Consider the following 14,729-nt stretch of genomic DNA (forward strand, 5'->3'; position numbering starts at 1 on the left):
TATCTTTTTTCATCATGGTTGCAGCTCGGCTCTGCCAATGGCTGTAGCAAAAAACAATACGGTTGTAACAAAACAGAATGATGGATGTAGCAAATTCGTATAATGATTGTAGCATTTTTTTCATCATGGTTGCAGCTCGGCCATGCCAACGCTTGTAGCAAAATTTCCGTCAACGTTTGTACAGTAGCTTTTTTTCATGCCGGTTGAAGCTTTTTCATGTCAGTTGAAGCTTTTTCACACACGCTTGTAGTTTTTTTTTTCAATAGATGCATACGCACGAATCCGTCTATGACATGACATCTCTGGTGGCTCGGCCCCAGCACCGGCGATGGCCTTCCATTATTCGGTAATGGTGGTTTGCCGCAGAGCCAGCGAAGGTGCGGGACGTACGGCAGTGCGTGCGTGAAGGGAAGTACCCGAGGGGGTACAATCTAGTTTTCCGGAAGGAAAAGTCACACTCCCTATCTACCCATATCCCCGTACGAGTGGACGATCCATGCTTCTCGGGAGTAAAATCGAAACGCAGTGCCGCCGAGCTCCAGATCGAATCTAAAAATTCCCCAATCCCACACCTCCGTCCGCGCTCCTCCCGCCGGTGGTCGGTCCTCGCCGGCGCGCGCACTCACTCACCGTCGCTGCAGGAAGAAGCGAGGGAGGGAGCCCACTCTGTCCAGCGTCTCCTCCGTCCGTCCTCCTCCCACCAGAGCAAGGGCTTGGTCGTTGCCGCCAGCATTCACCGCCGCTGCAGGGGCTAGACGGCGGCAATGTCACGCCTTCTGGTCCGCTCTCTCCCCAGCTCCTCCTCACTCGCCCACGAGCTGCTGAACGAATTCAAGGATCATCTGGGCTCCGGGACGCTCATGCCCGAGCTCGCGCACCAACTGTTCGACGAAATGCTGCGCCAACCAGTCCCGGTATCAGCACGCGCACTCAACGGCTTATTTGTTGCCCTCGCGCGTGCGCCGCCCTCAACCGCCTGCACTGATGGCCCTGCTCTCGCCATCGACCTCTTCAACTGCATGGCCCGAGCAGGCCGCCGTTGGGTCTCACACCTACGGCATACTAATTGACTGCTGCCACCGAGCATGCCGCCCGGACCTAGGGCCTGCCCTGCCTTCTTTGGCCGCCTCCTCAAGACAGGCATCCCGACGAACATCGTTACCTACAGCAGCCTATTCAAGTGCCTCTGTGACATGAAGCGTACGGATGAGGCTTTGGACGTGCTGCTCCACAGGATGAGTGATGACCTGGCTAATGTCATCTCCTACTCAGTAATTCTCAAGAGCTTCTGCGACAACGGGAGAAGCCAGCTTGCGCTTGACCTGCTCCAGATGATGGCGAAAAAAGGTGCTGACCATTCCCCCGGCGTGGTGTCATACAACCTGGTAATCGATGGTCTCTTTAAGGAGGGTGAAGTAAGCAAAGCATGCGATCTGTTCCATGAAATGATACGACAGGGGGTTGTGCCTGATGAGGTGACATATAGCTACATTATCAATGCGCTATGCAAAGCAGGAGCAATGGACAAAGCAGAGTTGATCGTTCGACAAATGGTTCATAATGGTGTCCAGCCACATAATAGGATATATAATACCTTGATACATGGATATTTAACTTTAGGTCAGTTGAAAGAAGCCTTTAGGTTGTTGAAAGTGATGAGAAGCCAAGGTGTTATGCCAAATGTTGTTACCTGCAACTCAGTCATGGACTACTTTTGCAAGAATGGAAGGATCAAAGAAGCCGAGGAAATATTTTATTCCATGACTGTTAATGATCGAAAACCAAGTATAGTCTCATACTCTACTATGGTGCATGGGTACGCTATAGAAGGATCCCTTGTTGATATGATCGATCTCTGTGAGCTGATGGCAAGAGACGGAGTTGTACCCGACCTCCATTGTTTCTGCATACTGATTAGTGCATATGCTAAGTATGGAATGATGGATGTGGCTATGCTTTTCTTCGAAGACATGTTGAAGCAGGGGTGAAACCTAACAAATTCATTTATTTATCTGTGATATCTGCATTTTGCAAGATGGGCAGGATGGATGATGGGATGGAAAAATTCAATGAGATGATTGATATGGGAATACCATTTGACACAAAAATTTACATCTGCATGATTGAGGGTTATTTGAATCACGGTGACTCCGTGAAAGCCAAGGAATTGATTACTCAAATGAAGAACATGGATATTTGTCATAGGCCGTGATAGGGTAATGGAAGAACATAATGTCTTTGACATGGTTGTAGGTACTGGTGAGAGGCCTGATTTTGTTACATTTACTTAAATGATCGACAGATATTGAGTAGTCGTCAAGACAAAAGACACATTTAGAGTACTTGGTGCTAAACACTCGCTACTTACAATGGTTATTCTCTAATGGTCATTCTTTCGAAGAGAAAGAGAACAGAACAATTTCACTTCCCTGCTATAAATGATTTCTGAGTCCAAACACTACAATTAACCATTGAGCATGAAGCTTTAGTATTGCACCAAATGGTTGCTATGAAGATATTATTAGCCGAGTGCTTCCTGGTAGCACCTGGCTGTGATGATGATACTGTATTAGCGCTTATGTCTGTATCTATCATTTCAGTTCACATTTGGCATACTTCCTAAATGTGTTTTGCATTCGCTGTTAAGAACCTGACTGGGTCTGAGCACTCAGGACAACATGATCAATCGATGTGCCAATAATCAGGCAAATGACCAGTCATGACTGGGTACCTGTAGCAAGAATACAAAAATGAGGACAGAAAATAAAAGGGATATGCCATTTTATCCTGGAGTTGCTTTTTTTTTTAATTCTATATTTCTTCCTTATGCAGCTATATGAATGGACATCCTTTATCACCTGTTTTCTTTCACGATGCTTAAATAGGTTTTCAGAGCTTCCAGGTGTGGTTGTTTAATACAGACTGTACCTAAAATATCATAAGCTTTTCAGAGCTTTCTTTTCTGTTTGCATGAAATAGCCTTGCTTTTCCGACACCACATGTCTTGTCAAGTTCTTCAATCTCTGCAAGGAGGTACCAATGCTGATTTTTTTTCTTTGTATTGCAGGTGCTAGCATATTCTTGATCTTATGTGTCAGCATCAGCAACTGCTCGAGTAATTGACTGAATCGATAACTGGTGAAGACATCCTTTTCCCAAAAACGGCAAACAACTCCATCACCATATCTTTCCTGGCATTCATGGTTTTTGCCACCAACTCACTCATCTCTGCTTACAATCTCATCCACTGTGATCTTTAGCTTAATGTACTAAAGACCTGTTGTTGATTACTATTTTTCATTCCGGATAAAGTATTTCATGCTAACTTTATTGTGTTGTAGGTTGTACAATAACTGTTGTGCTCTACACTTCCAGTAATGATATATATGTGTCTGTAGCTGCTGGGCGCATGATATATTATTAAAGTACCCCGAGCTGTTCAAGGATATACAATGTTTTGGACAAACACGGTCTTAAGCAACTTCCATTATCAATTTCCATAGTTTTATATTATTAAATGGGCTGTACATATTACCAGCCAGTATCAAGTTTGATCACTCAAACTGCAAACATCTTAAATTTTTCATCAGCAGTTATATTGGTCAAAAAGTAACGAAATGATCAATATGTACTGATAACATCTAACTTGATGGAAGTCTGGCCATTCAAATCAAACCAGTGTGTACAATCATCTGCAGCCCTATACTACATCTTAAATATGAGAACATGATCCCAATCACACCTGACAAGTTACAACACCTGAAGATGATGTGAATGGTAAAATAAGCAATTTCACTGATACAACAGAGGCTACTTCAGCCTAGATATAACTGAAGAATCAATTACAACTCCAGCTTTGCTGGATTAGTATACTGCAAAATTAAAAGGCTACTTCAGCCTAATTCAGTAATTTTAATAAATTAATGAATCTTCATGCCCCAAAACTCCATGATATGGGTGTGGCAACTATTTGCACTGCAGCTGCCTCTGCAATGGCTTTGAACTCCATGTCAGCTCTTGGATAGCAGTAGGGAAGATCACTGTAGGCTTCCTCTTGCTCTCCTCCAGGTAAGGGAAGTCCTCTGTGAAGTGCAGGCCACGGCTCTCCCGCCTCGCAAGCGCGCTCTTCACAACCAGCTTTGCGCAGCAGAAGAGGTTCCTCATTTCGCAGGCCTCGATCCCCACCGTGGCAGGCTTCCAGCCCCCCCTGAATAAGAATTCCTCCCACTCTGACTCTAGATCACCAATCTTCCATTCTGCATTCTTTAGCCGGTTCGTTGACCGCACTATACCGACATACTCCCACATTATGGATTGTAGCTCCATCCTGGTCTTCTTTGTCCTCTCAATGATGTCAGACAGTGCACTGTCCCTAATGGAGACAGAGAGCACAGGCCGTGCCCATTTCTCTGCGAGACACGGGTCAGCATCAGCATCCACCATGTGGTCGATAGAGGGCTGCACGGCTCTCTGAGCGAATACCAATGCTTCCAGCAATGAGTTGCTTGCAAGACGATTAGCACCGTGCAATCCAGTGCAAGCAACCTCACCAGCGACATACAAGCCTCTCACACTTGTCTCCCCTTGCAACCCAGCCCGAACACCACCGCACATGTAATGAGCTGCAGGGACGACAGGTATGGGTTGCTGTGTGATGTCCAGACCGTGCAGCAGGCATTCAGCTGCAATGTTGGGAAAATGAGCAAGAATTTTTTCCCTTGGCTTGTGGCTGATGTCCAACAGAACATACTTCTCTCCACGTTTCTTCAGTTGATCATCTATGCTTCTTGCAACCACATCCCTTGGTGCCAACTCAGCACGGTCGTCGTATAAAGGCATAAATCTCTCCATGGATTGGTTGTAAAGAATTCCTCCATCTCCTCTGACTGCTTCTGTTACGAGAAATGCATTATCTCTTGTTTTAGCTGGCTTTATTGGGAGGCCTTCGTCTGATAGTGCAGTTGGATGGAACTGGACAAACCTGGCATTGCGAAATAATAATGTTTTATTATGTAGCTCCAGAACTTCGGATACAAGCACGAGTTGCAAAACCAAATAAGGAAAAATTAAAGCAACTGAGATCAACATGTTGCTACTAGTGCAACAATGATCAGGGAAGCATCGGTGAGTTCTTCAGTCAATAAGGGGTAAATAAATCTTAGAGTAAAGGAAAACTCACTCCATATTGGATATCACAGCCTGAGCGCGATGACACATTGCGATTCCATCCCCAGTAGCCACCTGAAACATTGAGATTTAATGAGTATTAGGAGAGTTATGAGCATTTGACAACCTATTTCATATGAAAGACAAATCAGAGGAGTCACAATCATATGTTCATCTACCATACGGCATTCAGAACATATGTTGTAATGTGAGACAAAAGATAAACAAACACACAAAAAAGAATGGAAAGTTCTATTCTACTCCCGAGCTCAAATGCTCCCTTGTAAACAGTAAAATAAAAAAATACTAAACAAAATAAAAAACTGAAAAAAAAATTTGTGGTACACTTTGACAAATGTTTTACATGCATACCAATATTCAGCACGAAATAACATTTGTGGAAGTCACGGCGAAAAAAACAAAATCAACAGTCCAAAATGTATTCAAAAGCATTTTGGAGCATCGTTTTTTTTTTTTTTTTGCCACGGCTTCCACAAATGTTATTTCGAGCTGAAATTTTGCAAACATAAAAAAAATTGTCAAAGTTTACCACAAAAAAAAATCAGAATTTTATGAATTTTTTACTAGTTCTTTTGATTTTACTGTTCATGAGGGAGCATATGAGGTCGGGAGCAAAAACTCCATGTCCTGCACTATATTGAAAGATAATAGAAAATGGGTGCTTGAAATACCGGTGGATTGGTTGTTGTGGGATATATATGGCCAGCTCCTCCAGATGCAAGCAATGTTACTTTTGAGATGAAACGGACTACCTGGATACAAAGAAAGATGATAAGACCCAGGTGATATAAGTTAAGGATAAACAATGCAATAAAAGAGTACTTCTAGAAGACAAAGATACCAGGTTGGATGTAAGAATTACAGTTGATGTACCTTTTGAGCTTTGGTGTCCAACGAATCCACTCCGTAACAAAAGATTTCACCATTGTTCTGCAGTAAAACACTTCATTTTAATCGCTGCGGTTTGTGTGAAAACTATAATAGGAGGTGCCAGTTGGGCATGGTACATATAGCACACACATTTCCATATATGGAATGTGAATTGTTATTTGGTTCTTGGGGTAACTCAAGTAACAAAAACCATGAAGTTGGATGTGTTTGAAACTAAACAAATCAAAAGTGGAAATAAGAGCAAAAACTAGGTCCAGCTTTGTCAATCCAAAGTCTAGCATGTGCAGAAATAGAAAAAAAAGTGACCTGCAAATTTAGCACTAAGTGAAACAATTAAAGGTTGCATTTTTAAGAGGTCACTATCAACAAATATTTGGAGGCTGACAACATCAAGATACCTATCATTGGTGCCTTGTCACTTTCTAGTCTGTTTCCTGAAAACAGGACAGTTTAGCGATAAGACTCTTCTGTCTTTTTTTAGCCACTAAATACTTCATTCCATGATTTTGTTGCTTGTGAAGTCACTATGAGAAGAAGGGGGAATGGCTATTCAGCCATAAATGGTAAGTAACCAATCCCCATAAATTCTCATCCAGTCAAGTATAGTACTTGTACAGAATTTTAGGAGCAAGCATTACCATATACTCTACTCAATTCAGTTCTAGTTTTAGTATGTACTTGTATCTGTCAAAACAAGTACTAGCAGACAAGTTTCCAAAGTAATAGAAGGAAAAATGGAAAACACATGCATGGACATAGATGCAATGAGTGCAGATCAGCAAAATGGGCAGCAGAAAAAGTTAGCAAAAGTACTCCCTCCGTTCCTAAATATAAGTCTTTTAAGAGATTTCATTAGATGACTACATACAAAGCAAAATGAATGAATCTATACTCTAAAGTATGTCTATATACATCCGTATGTAGTCTTCTAGTAGAATGCCTAGAAAGACTTATATTTAGAAACGGAGGGAGTATTATCCATCAAATAAACAACTCTACAGTTACACCCAAGGTTTGACAATGCAAAAAGAAGCAACACATCAAATCAGCAAATGACTGGCATACGAACCACAAATACCAACCTGACAGGTCAACAGATCAATGGCGAAGTGGTGGCCGAACACAGATATGTTCTCATCATTTTCAACCGCTTGAAGGAGCGCTCTTTCAATCTCTTTTCCAGTCATATCAGCAGAATGTACGATTCTGTTGTGAGAATGTCCACCTTCCCTTGCGAGGTGCAGCCTGCCATCTTCACCATGGTCAAATGAAGCACCCATGGCTATTAGCTCCTTGACACGCTCAGGACCTTCTGTGCATACTATCTGAAAGGCAACACAGATGTCTCAAGGATAAGAATCAATAAGAAGCAACTACTGACAGGCGCAGCAGAGGCTAAACATACCCTGACGGTCTCCTCATCGCAGAGATAAGCCCCTGCAACAATAGTATCTTGCATATGGCTTTCTACGGAATCCTTGGGGCACAGAACGGCACTGACGCCGCCTTGCGCGTAGTTGGTGTTGCTCTCATGAGGCTCTGCTTTGGTGATGATAGCAACAGAGCCGTGCTTCGAGACTTCTAGCGCATACCTTAGGCCAGCGACACCACTGCCGATGACCACGAAATCAAAGTATCTCGTGGTGTCATCCTGCATGCATGGGAGGGCAGAGGCTCTGATGGAGCTGAACCTGTGCCTCGTATGCTGTTGCGAAGCACTGAGAGCCTTCACGGACATGAAACGAGGGGTAGTGCAAAATCTGCAGCATAGCCAACATGGTGTCATCAGCTTAAACAATGAAGACCGGCATTTCAGGATTTATCACCAAAGCTTGCGATTTCAACAGGTAACCAACAGCAACCAACTGGTAAGGTTTTTAACAGGTTTTCAGTTTCTTAGATGGATCCATTAGAAAATATATTTAACCTTCAAAAAAAATCATCGAAAAAGAAAGATGGGGAATCAAGAAGGTGAATACCTATCTCACCAACTGAATGATCATGCAGGCATGACATGACCCCAGGTCCTATATGCTTACAATTTAGGCGACGGCAGGCCATGGACTTACTTATTATTGCGGTTATTATTGCAGTAAACATTTGTGGCTGGCTTAGTTTGACTGACGGCCATTTGTTGAGACATGCACAGATGAGAGTATTTCAGACCCTGCGAGAAAGAGGGCTGCAACTTCACCTGGAGATCTCGAGCTGGGCGCAGGCTCTGAAGGAGAGAGAAGGCGGGCGAGACGCCTGCATGTGTGCTCCCTGCACATGCACATGGTGGAGGCCAGCAGAGCCGCCCATTAGTTTGGCCATCCTGGCGCCGGCTCTGCAGAGACAGAAAGAAGAAGCACATGGATCGGTCCATTAAGAAATCCACGAGATCTTGGCATGGTAGGGTAGCCATAAAAATTCCGCAAGATCTAGGGAGCCGTTTCTTCTGCCATGGAAAACGGTACCTTTAGAAAGATCTGATCGCGCGGTTGGTGGGGAGGAGCAGGGGCGCCGGCCGACGCTGGTGCTCCCAATGGCGGGGAGGGGAGAAGGAGGCGGTGGCGGGGTAGGGGTTAAGCGCGGCGGGCACGCCCTTTGGGCCCTCCCAAGGAGCGGAGCGGAGAGGCGGAGGTGGGAGAGAGCGGCAGCGCTTGCGCGTGCGCGTGCGGAGGAGGGGGAAACAGCAGCGCGGGCGAGAGGGGAGGAGGGAGGGAGGGAGGGGAGAAAGGGAAAGAATTGGACGAAAAAGGAATGGAATGGAAAAGGCGAGGAAAAATCCTCGCACCCCGAGGAGCCACACCGCATCGTGATGGTGGTGGTGGTGGTCTCATCGCCGCCGCCGGCGTCGTGCGGATTCGATTTCTTCTTTCGAGTCGACTACTGCTGTCCCGATCGATCCCTTTTCCGTTTGGGAATAATCTCGGGTCGTCGGGGGCGCGCGGGGCCCAGCGGGTGCGCTTTTCCACCAGGCTGCTGCGTCGCAGGCCCAGCCAAGAAGAGAGATGTGTGGGTGCGACAAAAAGAAGAAAGATTAGCATGATTTGACCCTACTTCATAAATAATTCGTGATCTTAGTAAGAACAACTCCAACGCAGCACCCAAATCGTTTGTCCACGTTCATATAAATCCACGCGCATAAAAGCGATGGCCCAACGCAGAAACTCAAACTCAAAATGCGTCTGCTTCGTGTCCGAGCAGATCCATTTCTGATTTAAAATTATGCTTGAAATGTGTCGATGCGAACGCGACGAGCCTTTTCATGTCCGCGTCCATTCACACATGGCGTCCAGTCAAAGCCAGCGCCGTCTTTATTAACGGCGATCGCCCACCACGAGCTTACACACGTCCTTTTATAATCCAAGCGCGGGGGAAGGATTCATCCTCTTCTAGAAGTCGCCCTCATCTACATCTAGGCACCCGATGCTCCCCCACCGACGGCAAACCCCTAGCCACCCTGGGTTTTTTTCTCCAGCAAGACAACGGCAAGTCCCTGGCACTCCCGTCGTCCATGTCTTCCTTTCAAACATCTAGACAACAGTTCTCCACGTATGCTTCTACATCATTTTCTTAAAAAAAGGCTATGCTTCTAGATAGAAAAAATATATATATAAAAAATACATCCTATGACCGGATGTAGTTACACATACGTCTCATGTACTACCTTGTGGTAGTATATATACTACCCTATCATTTTTAGTATGCTTATATACTATATATATAGCCATCTCAAGTTTCAACTGAGAAACGCTGATAGTCATTAGCTATTTGTAACCTTGCAGGTAGGTTTTGTGCCACTGCTGAGATCTTATCCGGTTCTTCAGCAACAATCTATCATGATCTCACGGGCATGAACAACCGTCAGACTAGATATCTCCATCTCATGGGCCACTCTACATATTTCATCTCATCGTGGAGCGATTGTCACTGCTCTCTATGTTCATTAGAGACAGTGAACGGCCTGATACCAATCAGAGGACAAACAAGACAGGGATGGAGCTGCAATCCGAGTATGTCAGCATAGTACGGTCAAAGAAGCAGCTGAAGAATGCAGAATGGAAGATTGGTGAACTAGATTCAGAATGGGAAGAATTCTTATTCAGGAGGGGTTGGAAGCCAACCATGGTGTGGACCGAGGGCCGCGAAATGAGGAACCTCTTCTGCTGCACAAGCTTGTTGTCAAGAGCGCCCTTGCAAGGCAGGAGAGCCACTTCACACAGAGGACTAACCATACCTGGAGGAGAGTCAGAGGGAAGCCTGCAGTGATCTTCCCTACTACTGTACTATCCAAGAGCTGGCATGGAGTTCAAAGCCATTGCAGAGGCAGCTGCAGTGCAAATAGTTGCCACACCCACACCATGATGCCCTCAGTGCTCAAACCCAGATCAAGTTTTTAACAGCGAGTGTAAAACATATGAGTCAAGTATGCCAAACTTCAGCTGAAATGGTACATGTAGGCATAAGCATAATGGCTAATACAGTATCATATCACAGCAATGTGTTGCCAGGAAGAACTCGGCTAATAATGTCTTCAAGTAACCATTTGGCGCAAATACTAAAGCTTCATGATCAACGGCCAATTGTAGTGTTTGTACTTTAGAAATCATTCATAGCAGAGAAGTGAAATTCTTCTGTTCTCTTTCTCCCCGAAAGACAGCAATAACTCTCAGTTGTAACTTACCAATAGTTCACTCTTGGAATGACACGAACATGCAAGGCCTACCAAAAGCCCTTTTCATCCATGATATATGAAGTATACAAAAGACTTGGACACACGGAATTATGCATGCTACACCTAATCAGCCAGGTCACTATCCACCCTGAATACTGCAGTGCCTTGAGGAAATTCGAACTAGGCAATATATCCCACTACCAATAAACCGCAGCTAACAACCGTAAGGCTTAATTCACACATCTCTAATTCTAGTGCACGCTGGAGCAATCAGGAATTCAGGATAACAACACATCTAGAGCATATCAAGAAGATGAGAGCATAACCATGGTAAGTTAAGTGCTGCTGCGTAACAAACAATAACCCTCACGCCCACACTGATGTCGTAGCATCAAGTACTCTGAATGCTTTCTCCATCTTGGCGATAAGCAGTATTCATTGATAATTTTAGTGAATGTAGTAGGATCAGGTCTCTCACCAATATGGGTGACCATGTCAAAGATGTCGTGTTCATCGATTACCTTTCCACGGCTTATGATGAATATCCATGTTCTTCATTTTGGTAATAAATTCCTCGGCTTTCATGGAATCACCATGATTCAAATAACCCTCAACCATGCACATGTAAACTTCTGTGTCAAGTGGTACTCCCATATCAATCATCTCACTGAATTTTTCCATCGCATCGTCCATCCTGCCCATCTTGCAAAATGCAGATATCACAGTTAAATAAGTGAATTCATTGGGCTTCACACCCTGCTTCAACATGTCTTCAAAGAAAAGCATGGCCACATCCATCATGCCATACTTAGCATATGCGTTAATCAGTATGTTGAAACAAGGGAGGTCGGGTACAACTCCATCTCTTGCCATCACCTCACAGAGATCAATCATTTTAACAAGGGAACCTTCTATAGCGTACCCATGGAGCATAATAGAGTATAAGACTATATCTGGTTTTCGGCCATTCACGGCCCTGGAATAAAACATCTCCTCAGCTTCTTTGATTTTTCCATGCTTGCAAAGGTAATCCATGACGGAGCTGCAAGTAACAAGGCTTGGCATAACACCTTGGCTTCTCATTACTTTCAACAACCTAAAGGTTTCTTTTAGCTGACCCAAAATTAAATATCCATGGATCAGGCTATTATATGTTACAGCATCCGGTTGGACACTATTATGAACCATTGATCGAAGGACCACCTCTGCCTTGTCCATTGCTCTTGCTTTGCACAGTGCATTAATAACGGAGTTATACGTCACCACATCAGGAACATACCCTTGTTGTATCATTCCATGGAACAGATGGCATGCTTTGCTTATTTCACCCTCCTTAAAAAAGCCATGTATAACCAAGTTGTATGACACCACGCTGGGCGAATGTTCAGCTCCTTTTTCGGCCATCATCCGGAGCAGGTCAAGCGCACACTGGCTCCTTCCGTCATCGCAGAAGCTCTTGAGAATTACTGAGTAGGAGATGGCATCAGGCAGGTCACCACTCACCCTATGGAGCAGCAGGTCCAGAGCTTCCTCTGTCCGCTTCATGTCACAGAAGCACTGCAATAAACTGCTGTAGGTAATGACGTCCGGCGTGATGCCTGTCTTGAGAAGGCGGCCGAAGAAGGCAGGCCCTAGGTCTGGGCGGCATGCTCGGTGGCAGCAATCAATTAGTATGTTGTAGGTGTAAGTGTCAGGCGCTATCACCCGGCGGCGGCGGGCTCGGGTCATGCGGTTGAAGAGATCGATGGCGAGGGCGGGGCCATCGGCACAAGCGGTGGAGGGCTGCGCACGCGCGAGGGCGGAAAACAAGCCGCCGAGTGGGCGTGCTGAAACCGGGACGGGTTGGCGCAGCAATTCGTCGAACAGTTGGTGCGCGAGCTCCGGCCAGAGCGTCCCGGAGCCCAGGTGATGTTTGAATTCGTGCAGCAGCTCGCTGGCGCGCGAGGAGACGGAGACGGAGCCGGAGAAAGAGCGGGGCGGCATTGACGCCGACTAGGAGGCCGCGCTCCTTCCCGCAGGCTGCAGCGGCGGTGAATGCGAGGCGGCGGTGGGAGTGGGGACGACAGCGGACGGAGGCGAGAATGGACAAAGTCCTCGGTCCTCCCTGCCTGCAGGGGCGACGGCGAACCAGCGGCGCAAAGGTGGCGGTGTGAGGAAGGCGGACGGGTCGAAGCTCGAAGGTGGGATTGGATTTTGGATGGAGACGGCAGACGGGGGGGTTGGATTTGGATTTGGAGCTGTGCGTGTGCATCTCAGTCCACAGTCAGCTTCGGCCGCGCCGCTAACAGCATTGTCTTTAGTTCAGTGTGTTAGAATTTAATTAATTATGTAATTAGTTAAGTTAATCTCTACTTGTAACCGCACGTGAGTCTCTCCCACGATGCGGGAACCGACATATTCTTCCTGGAGCGTCGCCTCCAGGAACCGTCTTCCCCTGACATATAAGTGTTCATCATCAAGGAATAAAGTGGACAGTTGATTCATTTGCATCTCTCTCGTTACCATTACAACACGTTATCAGCACTGCTCTTCCAGAGCGCCTTCGACGAGATTGAAGAGATCGACAGGCAAGAAAGCAAAAGGTGAGAAGGATGCCTCACTCAACGCCGACGAACCTTCGCCGCCTGCAGCAGGACTATGTCCGTCGTCGCCGCCTCGCTGCTCTCCACCGCAGGTTTGGAGAGGGTCGCCGCCTCGGAGAGGGTCGCTACATCGGTCGCCGCCACGGCGCCGGTGGCTACCGTGCGCTCCGCCAAGGAGTGCCCCGTTTCCACGGCCTGGGCACCCGCTCCCTGAGCGGTGCTAATCTGGCGGACGGCGCCGCGTCCCTCGCCCCGCTCGCGCTGGAGGCCCTCGACTCGCTCCTCGCCGGCCCTGCCCCGCCAATGCTCGGGGCCGACGCGGCACAGGGAGCACCGCCGCCGGGTTTTTGGTGCTCTGCCCATGGGTGGGTCATCTGCCCACTCCATGGGGATGACGCCGCCGCCGTCGAGCAGGCACCCGGACCCGTCTTCGAGTTGGGCTCCACCAGCGCCGCGGCTGCCGACTCCAACTCCGTCGCGCCGCGCCTCCCGTCCCTGACCCCAGCGGTTGTCGAGATGGGGAGCGGCTCCTTCGCGCCGCGCCTCCCGTCTCCGACCCCGGCGGTTGTCGAGATGGGGAGCGGCTCCTTCGCGTCGCGCCTCCAGTCTCCGACCCCGACGGTTGTCAAGATGGGGAGCGGCTCCCCCGCGCCGGCCGGAGCCCCTGCCTCCGCTTTCGCGTTTGGCGCCTCCGCGCCCGTGCCTGCGCTGACCGGGGCCTCCGCCTCCGGCTTTGCCTTCGGCTCCGCCGCCCGCAGTTTCTCTCGCGCCGCGGCTGTCGACGCCATCGCACCTGCGGTACTAGCTTCGCCCCCGCGCCTGCCGTCTCCGACGCCGGCCACCCCTCCGCGTCCGCCCTCTGCTGCATCAGCTGCGACTCCGACTCGCCGCCGGCTGATGCCCTTCGGCCTCGCGGCCTCGGGCTCTCCGTCGAGCAGGAGCCCGGCCGCCCTGGGGCTCGCAAACGGCGCCTCGCCTGGCTCTGTGTATCCGGGCGGGCCTTCCGACGAAGATGAGGACGAGCGCGGCGGAGGCTCTCTCGCCCGTCCCTGGTGAATGTTGCGAGGCAGCACGTGCGACACCTGAGCAGAGCTCTGCCTGGGGCTGCACTGGCTTTACTAGCACAGGCTCTGCCTTATCTTCTCGGTGGCTGAATGAATATATGTTTGTTCTCTGTCTTATCCTCTGTGGTGTTCGAAAGAACTAGCCCGACACGTGGTCTAGCAGCAAGTTTTAGTAGTAATACTAGTACTATCTGATCTCTGTTTTAGGTTAATTCCTGTAGCATCAACAGTAGATCTAGCAGTAGACTAATCCTTGTTTTAGACCCTGCTTAATTTCTGTTTTAATTTCTGTAGAGTACTTTGTATTCCAGCATATATGTGATGTAATATATATTTCCATGT

At 47.5% G+C, this 14,729-nt stretch overlaps 2 protein-coding genes and 1 pseudogene across 2 annotated transcripts; 1 reads left to right on the forward strand and 2 right to left on the reverse strand.

Moving 5' to 3' along the window:
* Window positions 1-315: 315 nt before the first annotated feature.
* On the forward strand, window positions 316-3,446 carry LOC123401864 (annotated as a pseudogene).
* Window positions 3,447-3,610: 164 nt separating this feature from the next.
* On the reverse strand, window positions 3,611-8,874 carry LOC123401862 (L-aspartate oxidase, chloroplastic). The gene is made up of 8 exons (XM_045095717.1): window positions 8,538-8,874; window positions 8,273-8,407; window positions 7,484-7,838; window positions 7,161-7,403; window positions 6,061-6,117; window positions 5,859-5,939; window positions 5,180-5,241; window positions 3,611-4,981 (listed from the first exon to the last, which is right to left on the reverse strand). Exons 2-8 carry the CDS (start codon window positions 8,392-8,394, stop codon window positions 3,967-3,969), a joined length of 1,935 nt encoding a protein of 644 aa, XP_044951652.1. The 5' UTR covers window positions 8,395-8,407; window positions 8,538-8,874; the 3' UTR covers window positions 3,611-3,966.
* A 1,859-nt stretch (window positions 8,875-10,733) lies between these two features.
* Window positions 10,734-13,182, reverse strand: LOC123401863 (protein Rf1, mitochondrial-like). Its single transcript, XM_045095718.1, has one exon. It carries the CDS (start codon window positions 12,722-12,724, stop codon window positions 11,252-11,254), a length of 1,473 nt encoding a protein of 490 aa, XP_044951653.1. The 5' UTR covers window positions 12,725-13,182; the 3' UTR covers window positions 10,734-11,251.
* Window positions 13,183-14,729: the final 1,547 nt, after the last annotated feature.

This window comes from Hordeum vulgare, chromosome 6H (genome assembly GCF_904849725.1).
Source record: "Hordeum vulgare subsp. vulgare chromosome 6H, MorexV3_pseudomolecules_assembly, whole genome shotgun sequence".
In the NCBI taxonomy this organism is placed as follows: domain Eukaryota; kingdom Viridiplantae; phylum Streptophyta; class Magnoliopsida; order Poales; family Poaceae; genus Hordeum; species Hordeum vulgare.